We start from the raw sequence: 27,785 nt of genomic DNA on the forward strand, positions 1-27,785 counted from the left end.
AAGTAAAACTAGTCTGAAAACAAGACGTGCAACAAGTGACTTTGACCAACTGAGAAGGAGATGGAGCTTTCGCTTTGTTTCACAGCTATTTACAGAACTTGATCAGCAAATAATCGCTTATTATTTTGGATAAACGACAGACAGCGGTAAGTGCCGATTTTAGGTTTTGTTTTTATTTATAAGTGTGCGAATCTCTGCTGTTCTAGAGGCATTTGGGCAACATGGTATTAGATTAAATAAAGTGTATTAAAACATTGAAATTAACGTTTATAAACTTAAATGAGCTGCCAAACTGGTAATGTTCTGTAAACCAAACTATTTTAAAATGCAACTGCAATGCTTGTTGCATCTGTTAGGTTGATTGTTTGGTAGCCTATTAATTAGCATGCAGAAAGCAATTCAACAAAAAAGAAGTAAATTAATAAATACAACTTTTGGCTCAACCATATGCATGTGTAGAAATGCAACCTCTAAAAAAATAGTTGCATTATTCAGTATGATTAGATTTGCAGTGTAGTGTAAACCAAAATGTACATTAATTAACTTGCATTAAAAACATGAAATTAATCTGATATCGATGCAGTCTGCCTGATGTAAGTAAATGCAAAGGAAAGTTCGTTCTTAGATGGCTGAGTATCCTTGCTATCCCACCTGATGGAGTTATGGTTTTTGCTCTGTCATCTAAAGAATGATTATCCATCCATAAACCTTATTTGTTTTTGGTCTAGATCAGGGCCAAAGTTTAGGAGTTGGTAGCCAGAGTTAAACTTAAGACAGTTTCATCAGAAAAACTTGAGTTTCCCTGGAAGAGGAATGCAGGTGGAGGCCTGGTTGCTAGAGTTGGCCCAGCCTGAGTTAGCTTCCCTCTCAGCGCTACACATTTCCAGTGGGCACAATGAGAGGAAAGGAGCTACATTAACACCATTGAGTCCCTCTGCACATAGTACATGTGATACAGGAGCTGAAAGAGGCTATTGTGTCATATCCTTTTTTCTGCAGCAGAGCTCTGTTCCTTTTGGATAAGGGGGCTTGCCGCTTTTTAACTTGCCCTTATTGTTCTTTCTCATCCCCCTCTATGGAGCTGGAAAGTTTGAGTCTCTTCTGCTCTCTTGAGTGTGTCGGACAATGAGAAGAACTTTCCTTTTTGGCTTGTGTGTTTATGATGATGTGTTTGTTTAGTGTTTTAGTAGTAGTTTTTATCCTCAAGACTTTAGGTCTTCAAATCTTATGCTTTCAACCTGTAGTGTCTAGTGTCACCTTCATTCTTTTTTGAACGGATTCTTTACTTGCCCATTGAAAATGAACCAATGCCGTCTTTGTTTTCTTCATTGTCAAGCCCTCAGGGATCCCACAGGTTGCATGCATCATAATGCACTTCATGCTTTGGTCATACCATTTGCTGTTGCAACAAAGACATCAATATGAATCATGCAATCTTTTGTTGGCTTTGAGGTGAAAGGATTTTATCAGTGGGGTCCAGAAGAAACTGATAATAGCCTGTTGCCTGGTGTGATGCCTGTAGTCGGGTGATATTTTTGCAGCTTTGTGTTTTGCCATCCCTAAGGCACAATACTGTTCCTCATTGCGTATGTCACTGAAATTCTTTGGACATGATGGCACTGTCAAACATAGAATGAGTGCAACTGGGTATTTTTGATTATTTGGAGTCAAAATTGGCAGTATTTTGAAGAAGTTGTACAAATTATATAAAAACGTCTTTACTACTATAGTTCAGTGTATTTCCATAAAAGATATGAGCTCTTGACAGATAATTTAGTCACCAGCTGTTTCAAGACAATTGAATACTAAATCTGACTTCCTCCTCATCTTTCTAACACAGCCCCCATACTGTACAGTGACATCATTCACTTTTTTTTGCCAATGTTTGTTTTTGTTTAGATGTAATCTACACAGCAGTTTCTGTTAGGTTTAGTCAGCAATGTCAGCGTGATTGAGATTATTAAGTCAGAAACTGGGCTGAAAGTTACTTAATTTGCAGTTACTTAATTTTTTTGCATGCTTGCGATGCTCTTATGAAGTTAGCTGTCATTATTGCACTTTTTAAAATGGCATCTCAAGTTCCTTGGAATTACTACAAAGAATGTGGCATGTGCCTGTGTCAATGTTTGATTTAGAATAAATTCCAAACACTGAGCAATGAAAGGGTTTTCGGAGTCCGGTTCTGTCCAAACAACCTTTTTTTGGATGGAGAATCATGCTTTACTTTGACTTTGGTTTGGGGTCAAAAAAGCCTTGCTTCCTAAATTTTGCTCAATTATCTTATTTTAAGTCTTAAAAAGATAAACTATATGGCATAAACAAATGGTGTCAGACAGTCTCATTGTGGTCTTTTAGAATTGCAAAGATAGCTTCAAAGACTACTTGTGTAATAATGAGATTATGGCTTTGTTTGCAGAGGTGAGCTGTTCCACAGAGGGATTTGGTTGTTTCTCTCAGTGTTCCTGATGGAGTCTTATAGAGTTAAAGGCATGCCAAACACTGGACTATCACAAGGTTATGCACAGCCTTCCTGCTCGAGAGGCCAGACAAATGGTACTTATGGCCTCAGTATCAGAGTTCAAGGAATAGATGGACATCCCTATGTGGTCCTCAATAACCAAGACAGAGGTCCAAACCCCTATACAGTTCCACAAAACAATAATGGATTTATGGATTCTGAAAGCCCATCCAATTGTGATGAATATGATTTCAAAGGAAGCCGGAAGAATCTTTCTGAAGGCCCATATATGGATTTTATGTCTCCAAAGCTCCATGGAGGTCCTCCCAATTGGATTTCTGATCCTAAGAAGCAGTCCAGTCTATTAAACTTCCAAAAGCATCCAGAGATTCTCAAGCCATATGATCCTGAGAGCAATACTCTCGATAGCTTTCAAAGTCTGCCTTCAGTTGAGAATCGAAATACCTACCCAGGATCCCTACCCAGGGCCAACTCCCCAAACATAAGCCAAGCCAGATCCTCAAGCAATTTTCCAGAAGCATCTTTACCAGATGAAAGGGGACACGCCCAACCTCAGGTTCGTCCCCAGACACTCCCGTTCAATGTCCAGCCTCAAACCAGTCTAGCCAAAGACCACGTTCTGTCACAGCCTTGGGCCAAACCCCCTGTTCTAACACAACCTCAGGTTAAGCCACCATTTAAGACTCCAGTGCCCTACCAGACTCCATCTCAGCCTTCACAACGCCTTCCAGTTCCTCAACCATCTACAATAACCAACAACCCCAGTGACCAAACCAAGGCCTCTTCTAGACCTTCCAGCTCAGTAAGTAGTGCAAACTCCAGTTTGGAACAAAGTCCCCATGAACCAGACGTGTTGCCCTTGAGCAGTGTTGACTCCAGTGGCCCAGTGATGCAGTCTTCATCCTCCCGAAACTCCTCTCTGGGCTCCACCACACCAACCAAGGAAGACCAGTTGGACCAGCTTTATGCAGAGACTATCAACCGCCATGAGAACCGGCGCTACATCCCGTTCCTGCCTGGCACAGGGCGTGACATTGATACTGGTTCAATTCCAGGTGTGGATGAACTCATCAAGAAGTTTGACAGTAAAGAGACTCAACAACGCAGGGGTCGGTCAGGGCGGAGGAATCGACTTAACCCGGAAGACCGCAAGCGTTCCCGTAGTGTTGATAGCGCCTTGCCATTCAGTCTTGAGGGTGACTCTGACTACTTGGATGAAGTTAGTCGGAATCGAGGCAGGTCTTCAGAGCATCTCCTTCGCCCGTCACTGCTCCTGCAGAAGGCCGCTGGAGTGAAGACCTCCCCTATGTCGCCAACTTCCACTGTTGGACCCAGGATAAACCTAAGAAGCACAACACAAGTTAAAAGTGCTCCAGGCTCTCCTCAGGGCACAGTCTCCAACTCTTCAGCTGCTATTTTAGGGTACAAGAATCCCCAGAGTCGTCCCTCTGTAGCACCTGTAGAGAATAAAAATGAAGAGGCCAAACCATCACAGGGTATGAAGTACCTGTCAAGTGTGAAAATGGGATCCATTTCTCGTCCCGTTGTCAATGATAAAACATCAAGCACTGAAGTGGATGCTCAGGTAAGAGGTCTTCCTCTTTGCTATTCTGATTTATTCCCACCACTATGGGGTGACTAGTAATTTGTTTTATGCATGTATACATTGTTGCCCAGGTGACACCTGATCTTCTGAAAGGTCAAGAGGAGCTTTCACAACAAACAAATGAAGAGACTGCCAAGCAGATATTATTCAGTTACCTCAAAAATGGGTGGGTGCAATTTTCAGATTGTTTTGTTAAACATAGTATCAACAAATTAAAAAAAAAAAATAATAATTTATATATATATATATATATATATATATATATATATATATATATATATATATATTTTTTTTTTTACATTAAAGAAAAGCATTAACTTAAAATATTTATTGATTAGTCAATGGCAAATGAGAGTTCATGATAAAGTCGAAAACCATTTAAAAAATCGAAAATATAATATATGCATACCGTTTTCTAAAGAAGTTATATTTATAATAACTTTCACAAAAATATTATTATTGAGGTTTCACTACTTGACTTTAATCTGGCACATTTAAGTTCTTGACAAATTAAAACAGCGGCAATTGTGCCCTTATTGCTGTATGGTTGTTTCCTACTCAATAGTGTTCACTCTTTTTCTGAGAAGTGAGATTTTCCTTGGAATTTAAGGTAGTTTCCACATAGTCTGACACATAATGATAACACTACAAGAATTTTACCTCCCCTACACTGATTTGTGTACAGTAGAATCATCCACTCACAACTTGTACTCCCACACCTCTATCTCTCCCTTTCTAGAAAAAAAAAACTGGTTCTTAATGTTCCTTCTCTAACATTCAAAATGGCAGGTCATTTAAAAAAAGCTGCTTGTTAGATGTTCCAAACCGTTCTTTGCCTTACTTTGCTCGGACTAAATTTCCACCCAAAACAGCACTGTTTCCTGCTCTTGTCTAATCCTGCATGATCACTGCACAGCTTCAAAAGCATGCTGTAGGTGCTAGACGGCCCAACCTGCTCTAGCGAATAGCTGAACCCGTGCCCTCCCTGAACTCCATATTCTTGAAGTCAAAAGTTCCGCCCCTCTGCATTCCTTATTTGCTGCATGGAGGGAGGTAAGCAGAGCGGATTATACACCAGTGTCTGTGAACCCTCTGAAGCCTTGCAGAAGTAGGATCAGATATCTTCTGGTCAATGGCAAGTTTTATTAACCAGCCCTACGCACTGAGGTAGTGCTTAGTTACCATTCAGAGGCACGTGCCGTAGATGCACCAGGGTCATGGTAGTTCTAATGGAGCAAAACTACATTGTCAGCGGTGTTGTGACATGACACGTCTGTTGGCGACAGCAGCTTACGTCATGAAACCGTTAATGACAGTCCGCTCTGTGGGAAGTATGTGTGTGTTTGAAGGAGAGGCGGTGCTGGTCTGTTGATTTCTCCTCTCTCTTTGTGAAATCTAATGATACGCTTTAGTCTGTATATGCATGGCAGTAACCCAATTTTCTTTGCTATTCCATGATGCATCACTCGAGTGCCCTGGGAACATGCGGGCATCTGCGTCCCTGCTCAGACACACATTCCCAGACATGTGACTTGTTAAAAGAAGGCAGTAATAAGGGTGGGCAGGTCATGAGGTGACACATCAAAGCTTGAGTACTCTGTACTCTCCACGCAGGCAAAGAGCCAGGCTGATTTTTTTTCCAGAAATATCAGGGATTATACTCTGATCCAGTCACTCACACACACACTATCAGCACACACTTTGGCTCAGAGAAAAGGACTCTTAAATTACTGAATGAATTATGAGCACTTGTGTCATGTTTTGCAGGAGTAATGATAATGATGACACCACCAAGAGGAAGGTCAACCTGGTGTTCGAAAAAATCCAGACCTTGAAGTCACGGGCCGCTGGGAACGTGCAAGGCGACAACAAAGTGAGCCGTTGTTATGCCATTGTAATTGGGTTCAACAAACAGCTAAGACTGTGAGCCTCTTATAAGAGAGACTTAATCTATCTCTTGGAGAAACTATAAAGGCTGACTGAGGTTATTTACTCAGTGAACAAGAGTCATGGCTAATGTTTAAACATGTGAGCAAATTTAGACATCACATTATTTGTTAAAAAAAAAAATATCACTCGCGCCTACAAAATCATGAAAGCTTGTATATGGAAAGACCAGCTTAGAGTGAATTAGCATTATAAATTATTATAATACTTTTGAAATATTTATGTTTAGAACAGAGATTTTTCTTGAGAACCTGCTGTTTTTATTCCGCTTGTATGTGAACCTCTATTGAATCACTTTTATATAGTGTTCAATAGAGCTCTGTTGCTTATAAACCTTCCTCTTTCAGTCTCCAGACCTTGCAGCCCAGGCTAGAGCCCTTCAGGAGCAGAAAGCAGAACTGGAAAAAGAAATCGCTGATCTTAAGAAACAGCTAGAGGATGAAAGCAAGGTGACAGTGAAACTCTCTCTCTCTCTCTCTCTCTCTCTCTCTCTCTCTCTCTCCACTAACACCTCTGCAGATTTAACTTGTCAACTGTACCTTGGACCCCTGCTCTGTCTGTTTGGTCTGTTTGCCGTGTTGACGGAAAATCCCACTCCTATCACCCCTTAAGATCAATAATCAAATCAACCAATTACTGGCTTGTTATAAAGACTTAAATCCAAAAAAGTCAGTCAATACTTTTTAAGGTTCAGTAAGGTTACCGTCATTTCATGTCCTTACTGTCATTTCTTATTATGTCTCTCCATGCAGAAGTGCATTGATCTGAGTGAGACTCAGCTGAAGGCGGTAGCAGGAATAAAAGACTTGAGGAGAGAGCTGGACCAGAGTCAAGCCGAGTGCAGCAGTGTGCGGGACAAGCTTAGTAAAACAGAGGCTGACCTGCGCACTACAGTGGAGGAGTAAGATACTGTCCTGTATCTCACCAAAAATAGTACATCTGTAATTGACAAACTCAGTTAAAAGCTCATATGTTAAACTTCTAGCCTGCACATTTTTTTATTATATTTAAATCCATTCTGCAGAATTTGACCCCAAATTCAAAGTAGAAGCTGCTGGTTAATGTCTGCCTGGCTCTGTTTATGCTTACGAGTGGTCTGTGTGTTCACTGTGAACTTTGGAGCAAAAGGAAAACTTACAGGTGTTGGCCCTGATTTGAATCCTTCATACGCTTTGAAAATCTACAATACCCTCAGATATGCAAGTTTCTGGGATTTCTCCATTCCGGGTTCTAAGAGTGTCAAAATAAAGTGTCAATTATCCTCTGTGGCACTACGGATGGAATTGGCATTGGCAGGGGTTTATATGGACATGAGCTCAGCATATTACCAGGCCTGTCTGCGTTGGCTCTGGTTTCAGGTCAGAATGCAGGTATTCTGAGTGTTTTTGTGTGTGTATCAGACTTTACCAGGTGAAAATGGAGAAAGAGCAGTACCAAACTGAGATCCGAGACCTGCAGGACCAGCTCTCAGAGATGCACGATGAGCTGGATAGAGCCAAACAATCTCAAACAGACAGCACAGACAAAGAGGCCATGATCGAGGTACAGCATTAATACTTTTAATCAGCGAGCAGATGTTAAATTAAACAAAAGTGACAGACATTTATAATATTACAGATTTATAGTTAAAATGATGTATTTATTTTCTATTCATCAGAGAATCCTTAAAAATGTATTCGTTTCCACAAAAATATTAAGCAGCGTAACTGATTTGAACATTGACAATAATAAGAAATGTTTCTTGTTTCTGTTTTGCCTTCACAGGAATAAAATATGTTTAAATAGAAAACCAGCATTTTTAATTGACCTAGTATTTTATAATATTGATGTTTTTTAACTGTATTTAATAAATGCACCACTGGAAAGCATAGCAGAAAATCATACCGATCCCAAACTTTTGAACAATAGTGTAACTTCTATTGAGGCCTATCAACTTTCATGGAAAGCTGAATATTTCCTATTCAAATTGCACTCTTCAGTAGTCTGTAGCATGACGGATCCAGCTTTGCATATTCAAGATAATTAAGACTTGAAACTGATGGCAGAACCTCTAACATTATTCTGTCCTCTAGGACTTCATGCAACTGAAGCTAGACCTCCAGGAGCTGCTTCAAGCCAAAGAGGAGCAGGAGGAGCTGTTGAGGAGGCGTGAGAGGGAGCTGACCGCTCTCAAAGGAGCTCTGAAAGAGGAGGTGGCCACTCACGATCAGGAGGTGGATAAACTTAGGGAGCAGTATGAAAAGGAGATCCGTAAGCTGCAAACGGCTGTGGAGGAAGCAAAACAGGTGATTTAGATCTGCCTTTTTACGTTTTTAACCAAAACACCTCTCAAATCAAATCAGCGACAGCAGAGGTTTGTGTGATGTTAGAAACCATGTAAACATTTCCTGATCCCGTTCCCTCTCTATCTCCCTATCATTTCCTGTCCTCACTAAAAGTGTCATGTTGCAAAGGAAATCTAAAGTTTGAAGTATTTTTAAGCAGGTTTAGCTTGCAAGCATAGATGTTAACACACACACACACACACACACGTACTATTTGTCAAATGATTCAATCAGTTCAACATAAGTATTGTTACAATATTAAAAACACCTTCAGCCCTGCCATCAGTTTCAATAAGAATTGAGTTTGTAGCAACTTCCAGTAGTTGACCATGATTGTTTTGTTCAGATGAGGGGAAAACGGATGACAAAATCCCCAAATTCTGAAGAGACCCATACATTGAGAACAGGATTAAAGACGTAGCAACTTACAGAATAGAACAAACAGGAAGAGAAGGAGTGAAAGAGGTAGTTTGAGGACCGATAGGTGTCCACAGGTGGCTGGAACTGCTTTAGCCTGCTTCTTAGCTCACTTCCTTTCTGCAACAAAGGAACTTCCTGTCCAGATTGTTGTCTCAGTTAAGATGTATTTTAAAAGAGTAAAAAAACAAAGTGTTTAATCTTGGTGAGGTGCCACAGTAAACCTGGTGCAGAGCTCATTCTGGAAATGGCTGCAGCTGCAGATGCTGGGAGAATAGTGGATGGTTTTGTCCTTGGATCTTTGAGAAGTGGACAAAGAGACAGATTATGGACATTGGGGTTCTGGATATCTTTGCGGGCGACCAAGCCATCAGTCTCAACAAGTATTACAGTGCGCCTCTTCTTTATGGTGTTAGTGTTGATAGGAAGGCCCCATGTGGAGGAACACTGAAGGGTGAAGCACTAAATGGAGTTTAGCGCTGCTTAATTGCAGTGGCAGGCCGTCACTAATCTAATGAGGCTCTGATGGGATGGTTAGCTGGTATTTCTCTCTCTTTCTTTGAAAATGAATGATGGGTTTTGTTTCATATGCAAATAGCTGGGGGAATTGCACATGGCCAATAAGTGGGTCACTGTGCAGACAAGGGGTCTTACAGATGACACAATGAGGGGAGGTCTGTACAAAAAGGTTAGTTTGATTTGTTTGCCTTTGTTTTTTTTCCCATGAAGTATTCTCCAACGTTTGCATTCATTTAGACTACTGGTCTCAGGTTTCTCAATGCACCTTATGTGGAGATTTCTACAAGGCTTTTGTTACCAGCAATGTAGAAATTGTAGGTGGTCAGTATAACTCAGTTTGTTTCTGTCCGTTTGTATGGGCTGAATATAAAGGTATTGCTCTGCCCTAATAGCAGGAGGGGGAACAGAAAGGGAAGTGGGGGGTCACAATGTCCCCCTCTCAGCAAGAGATTCCTGATTCTCAACGGTTAGGCATCCTTGTGAAGGGATTCTCTCCCTGCTCCAATAGCCTTCCCTGTTTTCTTATTTGTAACTGGATTCTTTTACAAAAACCAGACCCTTACTATTATGACTAAGATTAGTTATGGACCGTTATATCAGCCAATTATTTCCATTTTGAGACCATTCCAGTTGTCAAAATGTCCACTTGGGGGGATTCAAGAGTTTTACCATATTTGTTTTATACTCTGTAATGGCATTGTGAATGGATAAGAGTTTTTTTGTTTTTAAAATGATTGTGATAAATGTGTTTATATTAATAATTTATAACTGATTTCTTGTCAATAAATGTGTATTGTATCTCTAGGTTTTCTAATTAAAAGATCCCATGAATTATAGATATAACATCTTTTCATTAGCAATTGTATTGCTAGTTATGAAATAAACATTTGCATTGACTAAATAAAAAACAATAAAATAAACAATCCTATACATAATTTTATTTTATCTGAGTATCCAGATGCTGAGCTGATTTTCAATTTTAAACGCATATAATTCCTGACTGCTGAATTTGTACCAGAAACAAAAACTAAGTAAAATTAAAGCAATTTGATTATATCATATATAAAATCTTTTGAGACATCGTGGGTTAATATTACAGTAAGTTAATAATTTCTTCTCGAAATAAGTCCCTTATGCTCATCAAACCTGTATTTGATCAAAATACAGTAAAAATGTAATATTGTGAAATATTATAACAAATTAATATAAGTTTTACAACATTTTCTAATAAATGTCATTTATTCCTGTGATGGCAAAGCTGAATTTTTCAGCATTCATTACTCCAGCTTTCAGTGTCTCATAATCCTTTAAAAATCGTTTTGGTGCTCAAGAAACATTTCCTCTTATTATTATTATTATCATTGTTGAAACAATGAAACCATTGTGCTGCTAAATAGTTTTGTACCAGTGAAACTTTTTCTTTCAGGATTATTTGATGAATTGAAAGTTCAAAAGAACACAATTTAGTTAAAGTAGAGATCTTTTAAAAATTATATACAAAAAACCTTTACTGTCAATTTTGATCAATTTAATCTGTCCTTGCTGATTTTTTTTTTTTTGTGGTGAAGTGTAAGTTATGAAGGTAAATGTAAAAAAAAAAGTCTCTGTTGTCTCTGGTCTACCCTACAGCCCCTCATGAACAACAACAGATCTTGCATCGGTTGCTGGTATCTAGATGTGTAGCCTCTGGTGTTTCTGAGTGCAGCGGCGTTGCTGTGCTGTATGTGTTTGTTTTGTGGGCTGTGGCTGATAGAGAGCGCTTACTGTCTCCTTGGGGATGTTTAGGGAGCTGACGGTCTCACAGGACGTGGTGTGTTTCCTCAGGTGATGATAGCAAACCGTTCTGGCTTGCTCTTTGGTGATTCAGCTGGATGCCTGAGTGGAAACAGTGGAAGTGTAGGAGGAGATAGAAGGACAGAGAGGAAAAAAAAGAACACAAACAGTGAAGGAAAGCCATATGAAAGCAAAGGGCTTCAAAGAGATTGTGCGTCTACATCTCACCCTTCAGCCTAACAACAACAAGCTCAGTCGGCACCTTTGCAGTGTCGTGATGGACAGTGACTAGTGATGGGTCGTTCGCGAATGAGCCGGCTCTTGTAGGTGAACGACGGAAGCTGGCTCGCATATATGAAGAACCGACTCTATTTAAAAAAAAATATAGCTTATAGAAATTAAATCATTATGTAATAATGAAATAATGGATGCATTTTAATTTATTTAAAATAATTGACTAATTCAAGGAACAAAAAAAATATTATATTTCGACTGTCTGATCAGCCTCACATTCTGTTCCTGTCAATCATACACGAGGCCTCAACCCATACATGAGGCATGAGGGAGGGGCCGAGCCATCACACACACACACACACACACACACAGTGTCAAACTCGGAGGAGAGGAGAGGAAAAACACAACAGCTTTTGAAAACAAAACAAAAGCAGCAAAATGAGTCAGGAGCACAGCAGCATTTGGAATCATTATAATGATCATCAGCCCCTAAGGCAGCTTGCATTTCTGAATGCAAATCTCTCATAAAATAAAAATATGATCAGCATTGTGTGTGTGTGTGTTCATGCTAGTTATACAAAACATAACTAGTGAGATAGTTCATGCTGACTGTATAAACATGCCAAAAAAAAGGGACCAGTTTAATCCTTTGTTATTTATTTTTCTTTAATATGGGTTCTATTATGTTGTTCAGGTTCAGATTGTATTAGTTTTGTCATGTTGTTGTTTCTATACATTCAAAAGTTGTAATTTAAATGCAAATGTTTAATAGTATTCTTTTTTTCATAACAAATCAATGCATTTTTTAAGAAATTGTGAGAAATTGTGAGTATGATTTCATTTAATAATTTAATTAGAATTGTTTTCACACCTATCATAGTCAAAACATTATTGTTTTTTTAAAGAGCCGTTTGTGAGCCAAAAGAGTCTGCTCTTTTCAGTGAGCTGAGTCAAACGAGCCGGCTCACGAAAAAGAGCTGAAATGCCCATCACTAACAGTGACAATGATTGTAAGCGATTACAGTGACCGTTCATAGACTACATATAAACAGCGGCCCTCATGCGTGACACACACTTTGCGTGTAAGTAGGCCATGGCAGGGTCCTCACTACAGGCTGAACTCACTCCAGTTTTGGCCTGGATTCCTCTGCCATTGTTCTCACTGTCCTGCAGAGCCAAAGTCCCCTGCTGACACATGAAGTGTAGCGTCCTGGAACACTACGAACCCCCCACCATGAGCTCAGCAGAGGGGGTCCGACCCTCTGAGCTCCTGCCTTTATGAGATCAAACACAGAAGCACAAAGCTAAGGATTTAGCCCAGGCTCCAATTGAGTCACAATTTCTTGGCAGTGGTTTTAAGGATGGGAGAGAGTTGAACATGATGGCAGTTACATCTGTAATGGTAGTGGCATGTGTCTTTGTGTATAGAAAACAAGTGATGAGTCGCTTTAAGTTACATTCACACCCAGTCTCATGACACCATCTGTATGTCTGAAGTGTTTATAACAGGTGTTTTGAATTGGGCTTTTATTAAGGAGGAGGCTGGGAAAGTTATTTGCCCAACCTGCTTCTCATTTCTGTTCCAGAGTCATAGTTACAAGGTGAAGGAGTTGTTTTATTTACAAAACAGTTCAAAGGTTTGGATTTTTTTTAAACGTTTTTTGAAAGAAGTCTCTTATGCTCCCCAAGGTTGCATTTATCTAAAATACAGAAAAACTATATATTGTTAAGATAACTGTTTTCCATTGGAATATATTTTAAAATGTAACTTGTTCCTGAAATGGCAATAGCTGAATTATTCCATTCAACACATTTAGGATTTATTCAAAATAGTTACAGTGTGTAATAGTATACATTTATTTACTGTAATCTTATCATTTTAATGCATCTTTGCTAAAAGTAATAATTGCTTAAACAATCTACTGTCCCCAAACTTTTGGTAGCTTACAATAAAGCAAATGAACATTGAAAACATTATGTTAAGTACATAGAAACTTAAGGAAAACAACTGAAGCCCTGGATATTATCTGGATATGCCACATCTGCCATCTTTGCATTATGTGACCAAGTTTCCAACTATTTATGAATACAACAACTTATGTCTATTGTTTTGATGGTAGTTTTGGCAGTAGAGAAGTAGGCGTATCTAGACACGAGGCGAGGGTAAACAAATCCCAAAAAGTTTTGTTCCTAATGCGTCCTGGGCCACCTACTTGCCACAATCCTTTAACCAAAACAATGGTTTTAAACTTTGCAAATAGGGTACGGCTCTACAAGTGCTTGGGCAAAACATTTGAGGAAGACTTGCACTAGATTTCGTTAGCCCTTTTTGACATCTCTGTATTTGAAATCTGTGTGCACTTTAACCCTACAAGCCATCAACAATGCCTTCCTCAATCAAAGAAAATGTTTTCTTCCCTCCTTCTCTGAAGGACGAGTGGAGGTTATTACAGGCGTCTTATGCAGCTGGAAAGAAGCCAGTGCTTTTCAAGCAGCGCTTTTTCATTTCCACCTTGAGCACCTCTTGCCCGTTCTTAGTATTTCGTCCTGCTTCGGCACATTTGTGTCTATGTGCCCTTTGTTTAGGAGCAAAGCTATTGTAACATATACCACCAGGATGCAGAAACAGACCCGGTGTTGTTTGGAGCTGGAGTGAAGCTTGAATCTTTGGTGTTACTGTGGTATTCAAAGGATGAACACTTTGTGCTTGTCTGATAAAGTTTCAAGTACCTCGGATGACCTGCCGCTTATGTTTCTATGGTTGTGTATTCTTATCTTTCTGTCGAGTCACAAGCTTTTATTGAGAAAAGTGCCTGGCATGTAAACAGAGGTCACATTGAAAAGTTGACCATAGGAATAGATGACTAATCGGTCTTGGCTCTCGCTGTGAAAACACAAGCTTGGTTGTTTTCATTGAGGTAAAAACAGAGCTGAATTTTGGATGCGAGGAAAGCAGGATTTCCTGTAATTTTGCACATTCTGAATAATAATGTGGATGAAATCACTGCTTACACATGCTGAGGCACAAGTATCAGCATGTATCAGTGCATCTGTGTGGGTACAAGACAATGAAACTTTGTGCACAGTTATGGTTTGTTGTAACAATTTTGATACGTGATGTATTTATGAAGGTCATTATGTGTTTTATTGGGAAAAAACATGTATGTAATAATATTATAGTTTTATAATTATAATATAAAGTTATCGTTTTTTTTATAATTATGTATATTTATGTATGTATCTATTTTATATATAGAATTACAGTATACTGTATGCAATTAAATGAATTGTTAGTATAGGAGAAATGACATTGCCTGCAGAGCAGTATATACGTAAATGGCGTGACGATGATCCTGTGATTAATTTTGTATGGATTTAAGATTATGTTGTTCCCCCTCAGATTAAAAATTGGACATGTAAACCTGAATGATTTTTGAATGGATTAGAGAGGTTTAGCTCTTTGGAAAAACTGTGATGCATGTGAAGGAGAAAATCATGGTGAATTTGGGATGGCTTTAGACAGGTTTATCTGATGGTTTAGGGAATAAACGGTGCTATAAAGATTTCGCAGCACAAAGCATGAGGACGCTCCGTGTCCTTGTTAGGAGTTCATGAACTGATTTTGATTCTCCCGCCATTGTTAATCTTGAGCTTTTTGAATGCTCTCGCAATGCTGGTTAATGCCCAACTATACATAAACAGCCCAGGCAAGCTAGAGCACCATTCAGAGCACACTGCTTTCTCAAATCTCTCTGAGTCTTTGTAATGCCTCTGTCAAGAAAAGAAGCACAGAAACATTGCTCCGCTTGGCCCTTTCTGTTCTTCAAAGACCTGACTTTGGGAACTGGGGCACGGAGGGAAAGAGAATGTGTGAATGTTCGTTAAATACAAACAAGAGTTTCATCAGATTCCCCAGTGTAACCGTTTCTCTGTACGTCCTGTAGTTTATCAGCGGTGAAATGCCTCACTCCAAGTAAAGGGAAAAGGATATTGCAACAATTAAACCGTGGTAACCTTCTCTGAAGGACACAGACATCATGATAAGCGGCATCATGTGATGCCGCAGCTTTTCTGAAGGCAAAACCAGTGATATTTACTATTTTAAAAGGTCATTCCTCACTAAACTTTGTCAACCTTTGTTATCTTCTGCAGTTTTGCAAGCGTAGAGCATGTTTTTTTTTGCTAGGTACATATTAGCGAGGCACCGCTGTAGTTTAGGGGTGGTTGTGTGGCGTAACAGATGTTTGGGTTTGTTTTGGGGCGGTTCGCCATGGTTATTTTGAGGGTGGTGTTGTGGTTAATGAGTAAGGTATTACTGACCAGTCAGGGCAGTGGAGAGAGCGAGAGATTCAAAGAGGGGCTTCAGGACTTTGAACTCTAAGCAGAACTGACATAAATCCACCCCAGTCTGCTAATGAGTCACTGTTGTGTTAGGCTTGGAATGACTTAACAGTAACACACACACACACTCAAAAAGTTGTGTGTCGTCGTCCGGATGTTCGTTGATCACAGGGTTTGCAAATGTAGTTCCATTCCATTAGAGCACAGGTATTTCAGAAAGGATCTTACCTGTAACCTATAATCCTTATTTAAGGCATTTACTTTTTAAAAAAGCACTTTAGAATTTGGAGAAAATACAGTGTCCCCTACAGCTAGCGTTTATTATACAGAACCAATTTTGCTCAGTAGTAGCTTTCTGTTTAGCTATCATTTGAGTATTGTCTTTATCCACAGTTGCTCACGGTGGATGGTTAAACCAGTTGGGCAACATTCCCTCATGCATAGCAGACGATCTACCTGCTTGTCCGGTTCTGGGGCCATCCGTGTTGTGTGCAATCTTTGAGCTGTCATCAACAGGATAAAGAGTCCTTCCTTCGGTGCATGACAGCTGAAAACCTCACAAGGAGTTCTTTTTTAGGTTTCCTTGCCTAGAGCAGAACGAGTTTGGAATGACACAATGCATTTTACATGTACAGAAGCTCTACAGGACAGTCTCGCTTATTCATAAAACTTGGCGAAGAAGAACGACAAGCGCTCTAATACTGCTTGGAGGAAAAGCCCAAACCAGACAAAGAGGCAGCCACCAACAGAGCACAGCCTGATTAAGGAATTTGCTCACGTTCTGAGACGGCTGCTGAAGCCGTAACTTGTCAAAAGGCTTAAGGAATCAGGAAACTGTATAATGTGTCAGGTTGAGTCATTGAGAAACTGAAGGAGACATGCTTAGCTAACTCTAAATGGATGGTGCTAGTAAATGGTGCAGGGTCGTTCAGTTTAACCTCACCTCGGTTGCCTCTGATTCACTGCATTTATATCGGGCCATGTCATTTAAAGGGGTGTCAAAGGTCAGAGGCCTGTTGTCCCACACTCACTTTTCCATTAGACACATTGTTGTAGGAGTTCATTGATGAGTATTTCAACTCCAGCACTACAGTCTAAATTTTAACTTTAAACCAGCTTCTACAACTCAAAAATTCACTAATCGGTAAACTGACAACATATTTATATGTATAACTGTCTAACAAAGCTGTATTTTGCATTATTTTGTTAAATAAGTATGTTTTCCCCATGCCAATTGGGTTATTTAATGCTTTTTCTTACATATTAAAAAAAAAAAAAAAATATATATATATATATATATATATGTGTGTGTGTGTGTGTGTTTGAAACTATGTAATAAATAAAAAGAAAATGGATAGAATAGAAAAAGAATAGAGCAAGCTAGTGTTAGAGGCTCTTTTTTGGCTTTTTGTTAATTGTATAATAAATAAAAAGAAAACGAATAGAACATTTTAAAGAATAGAATTAGCATAGAGAGTGCTAGAGTTAGAGGGTCAAATAAAGATCAAAGAATCGATAAAAAAATGGATCCTGAATATGAACCAGCACAAATGTTTTAATTTCAAGCTGATAATAATAACAAATGTTTCTTGAGCACCAAATCAGTATTTTGAAGCATCACGTGACACTGAAAACTGAAGTAATGGCTGCTGAAAATTCAGCTTTGCAGTTACACGGATAAATTAAAACTAATATAGGAAAGTTTATTTAAAATTGTAATTATATTTCACAATATTACTGTTTTTCTGTATTTTTGATCAAATAAATACAGCCTTGGTGAGCATAAGAGACCTCTTTCAAAAACTGTACAAAAATGTGAATAACCACAGAATCTAAATAAACCTAAATTAAATTTTACAATAAGTCTTTAACAAGAACCAAATGTTCCTTCAGTTCAGTGGGAACCAGTGTTTTGCCTGAATTTGGTGTTCATTTTGGAGTCTGAAGCTATGTGAGTTTTCAAGATAACTAATTTTATGTAACATTGTGTTTTTCTGTTTTGTCCTCTCTGTCTAGAACAATGTTACAGCCAGTAAGCAAAAGGAGGAAGTGGAGGCGGCACGGAAGGTATCCGAGGGCCAGGCAGGCCGTCTCTCTCAGGAGCTGGAGAGACTGCGCAGGAGGGCACAGGAGCTGGAGAATGAGGTTGCCAAACTCAACCGCATCATCGATGAAGCCAAGCTGCAGGAGAGCAGGCTGGGGGAGCGAGCTGTCCGTCTGGAGGTACCTTCCGCTCTCTCTTTGACTGTGTGAAAAAGAAACGCACTTACATTTATACTCACAACCCCAACGCAAACGTCACATGAACTTCTCGTGTGCCGAGATTTTCTTCCACCTAGTTTTATATTACATTCTTATGATTACATGAACATGAGGCAGTTTCCCCAGATGAAGATTAAGATTGTCCTGTCTTGAGGTCCATCAGTTCTGAATCTCCATTAACTCTGGGGAATGGCTTAATTTGTGTCTAGAAATGCAGACACAGAGATGTAGATCGTCTGTCGTGTGTTTATTTGTGACTAGAAAGAGAAAAGAGAGTTGGAGGAGTCTCTTGCTGAGGTCAGGGAGCAGGAAGAGGAAATGACACGTGCAAACCGGGCTCTTGGCACTCGCTTAGAGGATGTGCAGGTGAGACCCGGGAAACCCAAAAAATCATGTTTGGTTGAGTTTTATTGATTTGTTGCTTGTTTGGTACACTACCATTTAAAAGTTTGGGATCTCTGTGTCACATGATCTTTCAGAAATCATTCTAAGATGCTGCTGTAATGCTCCAGAAACATGTTGAAAACAGTTCTGCTGCTTAATATTTTTGTGGAAACCACTGTTCATTTTTAAGTATTCTCAGATGAAAAGAAAGTTAAAAAGAACAGCATTTATTTGAATTAAAATGATATCTTCATAACAATATAAAACCCTTTATGATCACTTATATGTACTGTATCTTTGAAGAATAAAAGTATTTATTTCTTTCAAAAAATCTTTCTGACCCTAACTTTGCAACATTAGTGTAGAAGTCTAAATGAAAGTCAAATTCCTGAATAATAATGTTTTTTTGTTTTTTTAAGATTCAGATATGTATATGATGTTTCATTTAGGTAACATGTCTTAAATCTATCATTCAAATAAGCTTTGCTATTTTAATAATTGGCCTAAAAGATATCAGTTTTACCGTGTTAAATGATATTTTCCCATCCATAGAGAAACTTGACCAAAATGACCCAAGAGCACCATGAGCTGCAGGAGCGACTGAAGGATGAGAGGAGTCAGAAAGAGCAGTTTAAAAACACCAAGAATGAGATTGAAGATGAGAGGAGGCTGCTGGACCGGACAGTGGAGAAACTTCAACGGGAGGTCAGAATAATCTGCTTTTTAAAATCATCTAATGGTCTTAAAAAACGTATTATTAAGTTGCTTTCAGTACATGCTTTTGAATTCACTGAGGAGCACAAGCGGGGTCGGTTAACTAGTGTGATTTGTGTCACAGAAACGGCTGAAGCCGATAAATATCAAGTTTTTTTTCTTCTGTCCTACTGGTTCTTCAATATCTCTTTCTGTCTGTATAGATGTATGAGATAGTGGAGGCGTCTCAGAGCTCAACTCAGGAGCTGCAGGAGCAGATAGACATGTACAAGGAGAAGAACCGGAGGGAAATGGCAGAGCTGCAGAAACAGCTGAGAGAGGGAGGTCTGGAGCTGGAGAAGTCACGTCTTACCGCCAAGACCCTTCAGGAGGAGGTGGGTGGTGGAGGACATTTAAGAAAAACATTTAAGAAAATCGGCAACCTGAAGCCAAGCCTGAAAACACAACAAATCATTTCTAAATCCAGAAATAGACTAAGAACCAGGTGGTCTGAGCTGCAACTGCTTTATTAAGCAGTTTTAATATTCTGTTTATTAAGCACACGCTGCAGTTATTTTTTCTGCTGCTTTAAATGCATGCACTTTTAAAAGTCAGGGAATTTCAGATCGGCTGTCATAGTTTTTATTTGTGAATATTTTTTTTATTTTTAATTTTTTAAGTGATTCCAACTATCCTGTTTCTGTGTGCCGTTATGGTATGGACTTTCCTATTTTCATAGAGTTAAAATGATTTTTTACATTTTTTTTATAATTATCTTTATACTTCTCAGCCTTGGTATGAACCGACATGTACCCTTTACATGTCGGTTCATAGGTAAACATTTGAAAGTGAAACACAGAGAAACCTGTCAGTGTTCAAGCCCTTATCCTCAGAGTTTATGCTTTATTTATCCAACAGCACAAAAAAATCATGTAAATATGGGAAGTGTATCTAGCCAAAGTGAAGCTTGCTTTTCTTAAAACAATGTACTGCGTGTTTCTGAAGAACAGTTGGCTAGAGATATATTTTAATGTAAACTCCGCCAAATGCCAAGTTAAACATAATTTGCATAACTCCCATGTTATTCAGTTGATCTCTTTCTCTGTGGAGATGAACATCACCATATCAGCAATTTCAGTTTTAAATAAACCTCTGGAATGTTCCCCGCCACCATTAATCATCGGCCGACATTCTTTTGGCAGATCAGATTTTTCAATCACTTCGGCTTTTATTCACAGTCCTTATCCAACCCTTCAGTTTATATACTCAACAACCCCAAGTGGGACTAACCTTTGACCTCTGCTGTTACGTGCTTTAACCCTGTCAGCACTGTGGCATTTGAAGAATGTTTTTGTTTGTTATGGGAATCAGGCATTATTGGTCAGCCCTGTGAATGAGGTCCTGTGGAACAGTGGGGACGGGACCCATCCCCCAATCTCATTAACACTTTATGAGCTGAGAACAAGAGTGTAATCTGGCTCACTGACCGACTGTAATTCTGCGCAGCTGCCGGTGAAATATCCGTTCATGAGCGGTGAGTGGAACACAGTGTCAGGAAGAAAGATTCAAAGAATAACAAAGCGTAAAAAGAAGAGCTGCAACAGTGAGACGTCCTCCGCTGAACAGCTGTGTGTGAAGGAAGAGGAGGATGCTGTGTTCCTGCGGGGAGTGTTGGGTCTGAGCGATGACCTGTTGATTCCTCATCCTCCCAGAATTCCTTCTTACACATGTTCTCCTCTCTGACACACTCTCCTCATACAGATCGTGACCTCAGTCACACAGCTGCTTCCTCTGGAGCGATACACCTCTGCTGCTCTCGGCTATAAAACCAAATCACACCCATTAAAGCTGTATGCATGCAGTACACACATTAACTCATTTATCCTTCTTTACTGAATATTTACTACCCAGTTTCTTTTTTTTTTTTTTTTTTAGTTAATGTAAATCTCAAAATCATTTTTTTTATGTTGAAGTGTATATTTCACGTGTGTTTAGGAGTCCACTCTCGACAAAGGCAGCATCTTGTGGCCGAAAATTTAACTGCAGGAACAGGACCGCGAAATGTACAAATCATGTTCAGGAGAAAGATTAATTTCATACATGTAGCACAGCATTGAATATCATGGAACAAATTAAATGGTAATGATGTTTAAAGGACAAAAAGCAGATGTTTTCAATTATATATGAAATTATGAAAATATTCATATCACACTGCTTGTCGCTGTAGGGCTGCAGGACACAAAGTATTATATTATAAATCCCTCATCACTTACACTATGGTTCAAAACAATATATATGTTGTAATGTGGTTTCCACAAAAATCTGAAGCAACACATCTGTTTTCTGCATTGTTTCTTGAGCAACAAAACATAATATTAGAACGATTTCTGAAGGATCATGTAACACTGGAGAAATGGCGACTGAAAATTCAGCTTTACCATCAAAGCAATTAATTACATTTTGAAATATACCCATATAGAAATTGTTACTTTAAATTGTAATCATATTTCATAATAGTAGCCTACTGCTTTTACTGTATTTTTTTTATCTAATAAATGCTGACTTGGTGAGTATTAGAGACTGCTTTAAAAATATATATTTTGAATATAAATCTTTTCATCACTTCTGTATGTATATTGGTTAATTTTAATTATCCCTTCAGATGCCAATAAGGGTATAATACTGTCTGTTTTACCTATTTTTACCAAATCGAAATTCACTACAGAATTCTGAAGGTTTTCTCCTAAAATCGGTGCTGAAAATGTGAAAAAGTGCCAGTTCCCAGCCATCCATCTGGATGTGAAAGTCTTCTCAGACTAAAATGTGACTGGGTTTGTGTGTTTCAGCTGGCTGGCGTGCAGGAGGATCTGCGGCAGTGTCAGGAAGACCGAGATGAAGCGCTGCAGAAAGTGAAGGACCTGGAGCAGAAGGTTTTTGAACTAGAGGTCGAGACCGAGACCAAAGCCCATTTAAACGACAAAACCAGACAAGTCAAACTCTTGGAGGTGAAGCACTAATAGAGACGTGGCGTCTTTTTACCCTAATAAAATGTTTCTTGTTGACTATGTTAAAATGTACATTTGTTCTAAAGTACAAAGTGCATTCATCTGTCAACAGGAGCGTCTGTCTGCGCTGCAGATGGAGCTGGAGGAGGAGAGACAGAATGGAGACATACTGTTGGAGAGAATAGACCGAGGAAGAGAACAAGTGAGATCCTCTTGACACTCATTTTCTTATTAATTTCTTATGCTTTTTAAATAGTATTGAAGAAAGTTTCATGTATATGTACCTTTTCCTCATTATCTCGCCCAACTTGCCCATTTAATTGGTTTAAATTATATTTTAAATTAAAATTCATACAAACTAATGTAAAACATTTAGTTGTCAGCCCCTTTTGATTTGACTGGTGTCTGTATTGTAGTTTTATATAATATATAAATTTACATTAAAGTGAGCTGAAGAATTGCACAATTTTCAAATCATGTCTGTGTCACTCAAAAATGTAGTATTTTTAAGATGTCTTGCTCCATGAGTATATTGTCACAAGCCAGACACACTTTTTCGTTCCTGGTGAAAACAAGAAAACAAGTTGCTCTCGAGATTCAAAGTTATTTCTCACCAGAGCAGGAGAAAGATGGAGTGTGAGAGGGAGTGCATTGTAAGAGGAGCTTGCGTAATCGTTCTCTTTGGTATCCTGCCTCTTGGTGAAAGAGTGCCTGTCCGAATTTCAGGCATCAATTAAGAACTTTCTCTAAAGCTCCACTTCGGCCAAAATATGCAAGTGGCCAGGCATCTCAAGCCGGACAGTGGCAAAGCTTACTCTTAAGCATTTTAGCGACACATCCAGAATCACCCGAGCAGAGGTTTGAAGCAAGAGGCCGGAGAGCATTCTTCCTTCCTGAACGATAATCCCAGTAAAGGAAACATGTTGCAATCTCAGGCACAGATGATGCATGTTTCGTGAGAAACAAGCTTTGGTTTCTACAGTCTCAGACTTGCTTTGCTTTTTAAGGAAGCAAGACAAACTTATATGTGCAGTTTATTTTTTGAACCAAGCCTTTTTAGAATCATGCATCACTTGGTTGGACCGATGACTTCTTGAACTTGGACCTTTTGAAACTTTCTTCACAAGTAGCCCAAATTGTCCCCTCCTTTATTGTTTGCAAAAGCTAATCTGGCGCATTGGTCCGATTGCACCTGTCGTAACACATTTAGACCCCTTAAAAAGTGACAAATCTAGATCAGGGCTGAAGATGTGATTAATAGATTATGAAGGAGTGGAGCGCGTGAGCTTTTTTTAATTGTCTGGAAATAGAGAATCGAGGCGAACACAATGACACAATAGTGTTACGCTATAAGGCCGAGGTGAGTTTGTGTGGAAACAGTAGAGGGCTCTGTGGAGACGGGGTGGGTTACAGAAGTGGAGGGGGGGGGGGGGTGTCAGGATGGGCACACCTGCGTCCATGGCAGCAGGTGCATGAGCGGCTGTCTAAATGAGAGTAATCTCCCGCTCCTTGCTCCCGTGCTCTCTGGCTCTCTCTTTCTCTCCGTGTCTGTATCGCTCTCGTTCTTTGATTAGTTTCAGTGTGTTTTCTGCTCTGCTGACGCAGCGCCCTGCAGGGGAGAACGGCACACGCGCCCCATCCCTCATCCCTGAGCCCTGCTGTCACACACTAATTGGCATAAAATATCATCCACTCTTAGCGCCTGGCAGCAGACAAAAAGAGCCATCTTCTCTCTATCGATAACTATTTCTTGTTTTCAATTTCTATCCCTTATTCCATACCTGTCTTCACTGCCACTGTCTTAAGGCAAGTTCTCTCTACATTTTCAACATCTTTGATGGATTTCATGCTTTGAATTGATGGATGTCCAAGAGAAATAGAATATAGAAGTAATTCTATCTAAATGTTTTGGAGAAATGATGGAGAAATGTGAACAATGAATGAACACCTTAGATATGTAAAACTACACACACTTCTGTACTGCACAAGTTTTAAAATAAATTAATGGTTTTATTAAGCAAGGATTCATTAAACTGACAAAGTTACTGTAAAGACATTTGTTATACTTTTTTATTTTATTTTTATATATGTTCTTTTCAACGTACAGTATTAATCAAAGAATCCTGATGAAAGTGTATCACGCTTTCAACAAAAAATATTAAGGAGCTGCTTTTAACATAACAGTAAAAACAATGGTAATGCTGATGATGATGAGTGGAAGAAATGTTTATTGAGCACGGCATCAGCATTAGAGTATCAGAATGATTTCTGTTATGGAGTAATGGCTGCTGAAAATTCAGCTTTTCCATCGGAGCAATACCTTACATTTAAAAATAATATCAAAGAAAGGCATTCGATAGTCAAATAGAAAATATATAAAAAAAAAAAATATATATATATATATATATATATATATATATATATATATATACACATATATATATATATATATATATATATATATATATATATATATATATGTGTATATATATATATATAAAAATTTGTGAACAGTAGTTTATCACCATTTATTTCTTTTTTATTTGAAAGTAAAAAAAAGAAAAGAAAAATGATCATCAAATGAATAATGATATTAAGGCCTTTTAGGGCTCCTTTTAGCAATGGTGTGAAGCAATGTAAATAGCAGACAAGACCAAGGGGTCTTCACATACTGGCCTGTTTTTAGTTAGGAAGGAGTGTTTTGTTATTATCTGTGAGGTTTAGCACTAATGTTTGTGTCTCTGTGTTTGTGTGACAGCTGGAGCAGATGAGGAATGAGCTGATGCAGGAAAGAGCCAGCAGACAGGATGTGGAGTGTGACAAGATCTCCCTGGAGAGACAGGTAAGAAACAAACGCATCTGACGCTGATCGATGCCTTAAACCAACCGTCCTCTGCTCCTATAGCTCCTGACCTCTCAAACTAGCAAAACTCTGCACCTGTAACTTCCCTTATATATCGTTATACCTTCCTCTTCCTCTTCTGTGACAAGAATAAGGATCTGAAGAGCAGGATTGCAAATCTGGAGGGATCTCACAAGCCTAGTAAAGAGGGATTGGTGGCCCAGCTGGAGAACCACATCCAGGAACTAGAGGAAAGACTGGAAGCAGAGGAGCGGTAAATGAGAAAACGAATGCATTTAGTGTGTCCTAGACATCATGTCCGATATTAAGTAAAAAAAAAAAAAAGTAACTTAATTAAATATTCAACAGGGAACGAGGTAACCTGCAGCTGGCGAATCGTCGACTAGAGCGCAAAGTGAAGGAAATGATGATGCAAGTGGATGAAGAGCATCATTCAATGCAGGATCAGAAAGATCAGGTCAGTAAACATCCTCCTCTGAGAAGAAAATACAATTTGGAAAGAATTTTGAATGGGTCCTTTTTAGGTATGTTGCAATACCGTGCAACAATGTTGAGTTGTGATGAATGTGTAGTCAGTATTGTTCTTATCTGATGTGGTGCTGTGTGTGTGTGTGTGTGTGTGTGTAGCTGAACCTGCGTCTGAAGGCTCTGAAGAGGCAGATGGATGAGGCGGAGGAGGAGATCGACCGACTGGAACACAACAAGAAGAAACTGCAGAGAGACCTGGAGGAGCAGCAGGAGGCCAATGAACAACTCCAGAGTCAGCTCAAAGCACTGCGCAGTGAGATGAGGTAACCAGAGATAAATACATTACTGCTGATCCGGGTTCAACTCTGAGCACCGTGTTGTCAGCTAAAATATTTCATTACCACTGATGGAATGATGTCTCACAGTATGAGCAGTTCAGATCGAGCTACACTGTTCATCTCTCTGTCACAATGTGTCATTTAATATTGTAAGGATTCAATACAAGTTGCACATCACCTTTCATAATTCAGAAACCAATTGTAGTCTGATTAGCATGTATACATGCTGGACGAATCTGAGCTACTGTTGTATTACTGTATCTACTGTATCTGTTAGTCAGACTGCACAACATTCAAACCGGTACAATTTCAGTCAGACTAAAGCATTTACATTTTAAAACGGCTAATAATTGTGTAAATCTAAGTTGTTAAGTACATGTCCAGTACATCCATCCAGTGATTAGGTTTTTTTATGCTGCTGGTCAAAAGTTTGGAAAAATTCATGTTTTTGAAAGAAGTCTCTTATGCTCACCAATGCTGCATTTATTTGATCAAAAATATTTAAAAAGTGTCATTAGAATTTAAAATGATTTCTTTTGTAATATGTTTTCAAATGTAATTAATTCCCACAATCCTGTGTAAAAGTATCATTTTAAATGATTTTTTCTTTAGTGTTAAAAACCGTTATTGCTGCTTTATATTTTTGGCTTCTTTCAAAAGCATTATTACTATTATTACTAATTGAAAATCAGCTCTTGAACATATTTTATACATTTACACAATGGAAAGGCTTGTTTAATATACAAGATTATACTCTTATTCCTTAGTCTAACTAAAAATTGGCATTTTGTTGTAAATCCACAAGGCGCAAGAACAACTCTGCACCAGTCCTGAATGCCAATGATGATGATGATGATGATGATATCAGCACTGATGGAGAGACCTACTTCAGTTCTTCATCCGGCTACAAACGCTCCAGCAGTCAGGACGCCATCATCTCCAAATTCTCTCGGTGAAAACGCTACTGGAAAGATACATCTGTGCTCTCAGTTATGAACTCTTTCATGTAACAATGAGCCCAATCCCAATGCCTTTTTCCCCATTATATATTTTTGCTATATTGCTATATTTTTGTATAAGTCATCTTTTATGTGTTCAACCCTATTGATAATGTATAGCACTGTATATCTGCGCAAAATACAATGTTTGTCAACTGCATTTTCTTTTTCTTTCTGTTTTTCTTTCTTTACTGTTAAATATTTTAATGGTGCATTTCCACTAAAACCACTGACATAAAAAGCCTTTAAATGATGCAAAACCTCCATTTGATATTTAGCTGTCCGGAATGTGAAGGACTGTACATAGTACACAGACAATACATATTAAGGGAAATATGTATGAGGGACATTTTTTATATATACATGAAAACATACAGTTACAGCTAACTTTTTTTAACTTAATGAACAATCAGATTTAATGTTTTTTTTTTCTTTCTTTTTTTCATTTATAAAGCAACTTTTACTTCTGTAAATGTTCATTTCATCTTTTAGGATTATTCCAGACAGTGCCATGAAAGTGTACAGCAACTTTAGACACGAATCTGTAGACCTGTTACATTACATTGACACATTTATGTTTCCAGGATTTTTTTCCTTTCTGAAATGCAAACCAGTGTTATGGACTAAACCTTATGAGCCTATTGTATTATAAAACATTCATAATTGGTTTCACTGTACCTTTATGCTACTCATGGGACGCTGCCCTGCACCTACACAAATGTGAAAGCATCTGTGTGCCTCTTGATTTATATTTGGAAAAGAAATACGTCCTTTTTCCTTATGCAAACTTTGTATATTACTATTTTGACAATCACCCTATGAGAACACTGTGATGATTTGCACTGTATGTTGAAGTGAACTCTTTGTGTCCGGTGCTTAAATGTTGTTAAATGGAACAAAAGCGCTGTTATTAGTCATTAGTGGATTTTTTTAAGGTTAAAAAAAAACACCTACCTCTACCTCTCTGTACACATCTACATATTAAACAAAATAAATAAACACCACAGTTAACCCCATGATGTTCTGTCTATTTTCTATTCTGTGCTTTTTTATTTCTTATTAGGATTTCAAATGTACCGGCAGTAATTCACCATCAGTAATGTTAATAATGTGCATTAAAAATGTGCCCAAGTA

The 27,785-nt window shown here is 38.6% G+C and overlaps 1 protein-coding gene across 1 annotated transcript; it reads left to right on the forward strand.

The window, feature by feature from the left end:
• On the forward strand, positions 1 to 27,785 carry cgnl1 (cingulin-like 1). The gene is made up of 19 exons (XM_059535110.1): positions 1 to 146; positions 2,417 to 4,064; positions 4,157 to 4,251; positions 5,853 to 5,958; positions 6,380 to 6,481; positions 6,785 to 6,933; positions 7,433 to 7,574; positions 8,105 to 8,317; positions 17,657 to 17,863; positions 18,164 to 18,268; positions 18,839 to 18,991; positions 19,204 to 19,374; positions 21,826 to 21,984; positions 22,097 to 22,186; positions 24,743 to 24,826; positions 24,976 to 25,100; positions 25,196 to 25,304; positions 25,475 to 25,638; positions 26,459 to 27,785. The coding sequence occupies exons 2-19, from the start codon at positions 2,466 to 2,468 to the stop codon at positions 26,607 to 26,609; spliced, it is 3,924 nt and encodes a 1,307-aa protein (XP_059391093.1). The 5' UTR covers positions 1 to 146; positions 2,417 to 2,465; the 3' UTR covers positions 26,610 to 27,785.

This window comes from Carassius carassius, chromosome 3, assembly GCF_963082965.1.
Source record: "Carassius carassius chromosome 3, fCarCar2.1, whole genome shotgun sequence".
In the NCBI taxonomy this organism is placed as follows: Eukaryota; Metazoa; Chordata; class Actinopteri; order Cypriniformes; family Cyprinidae; genus Carassius; species Carassius carassius.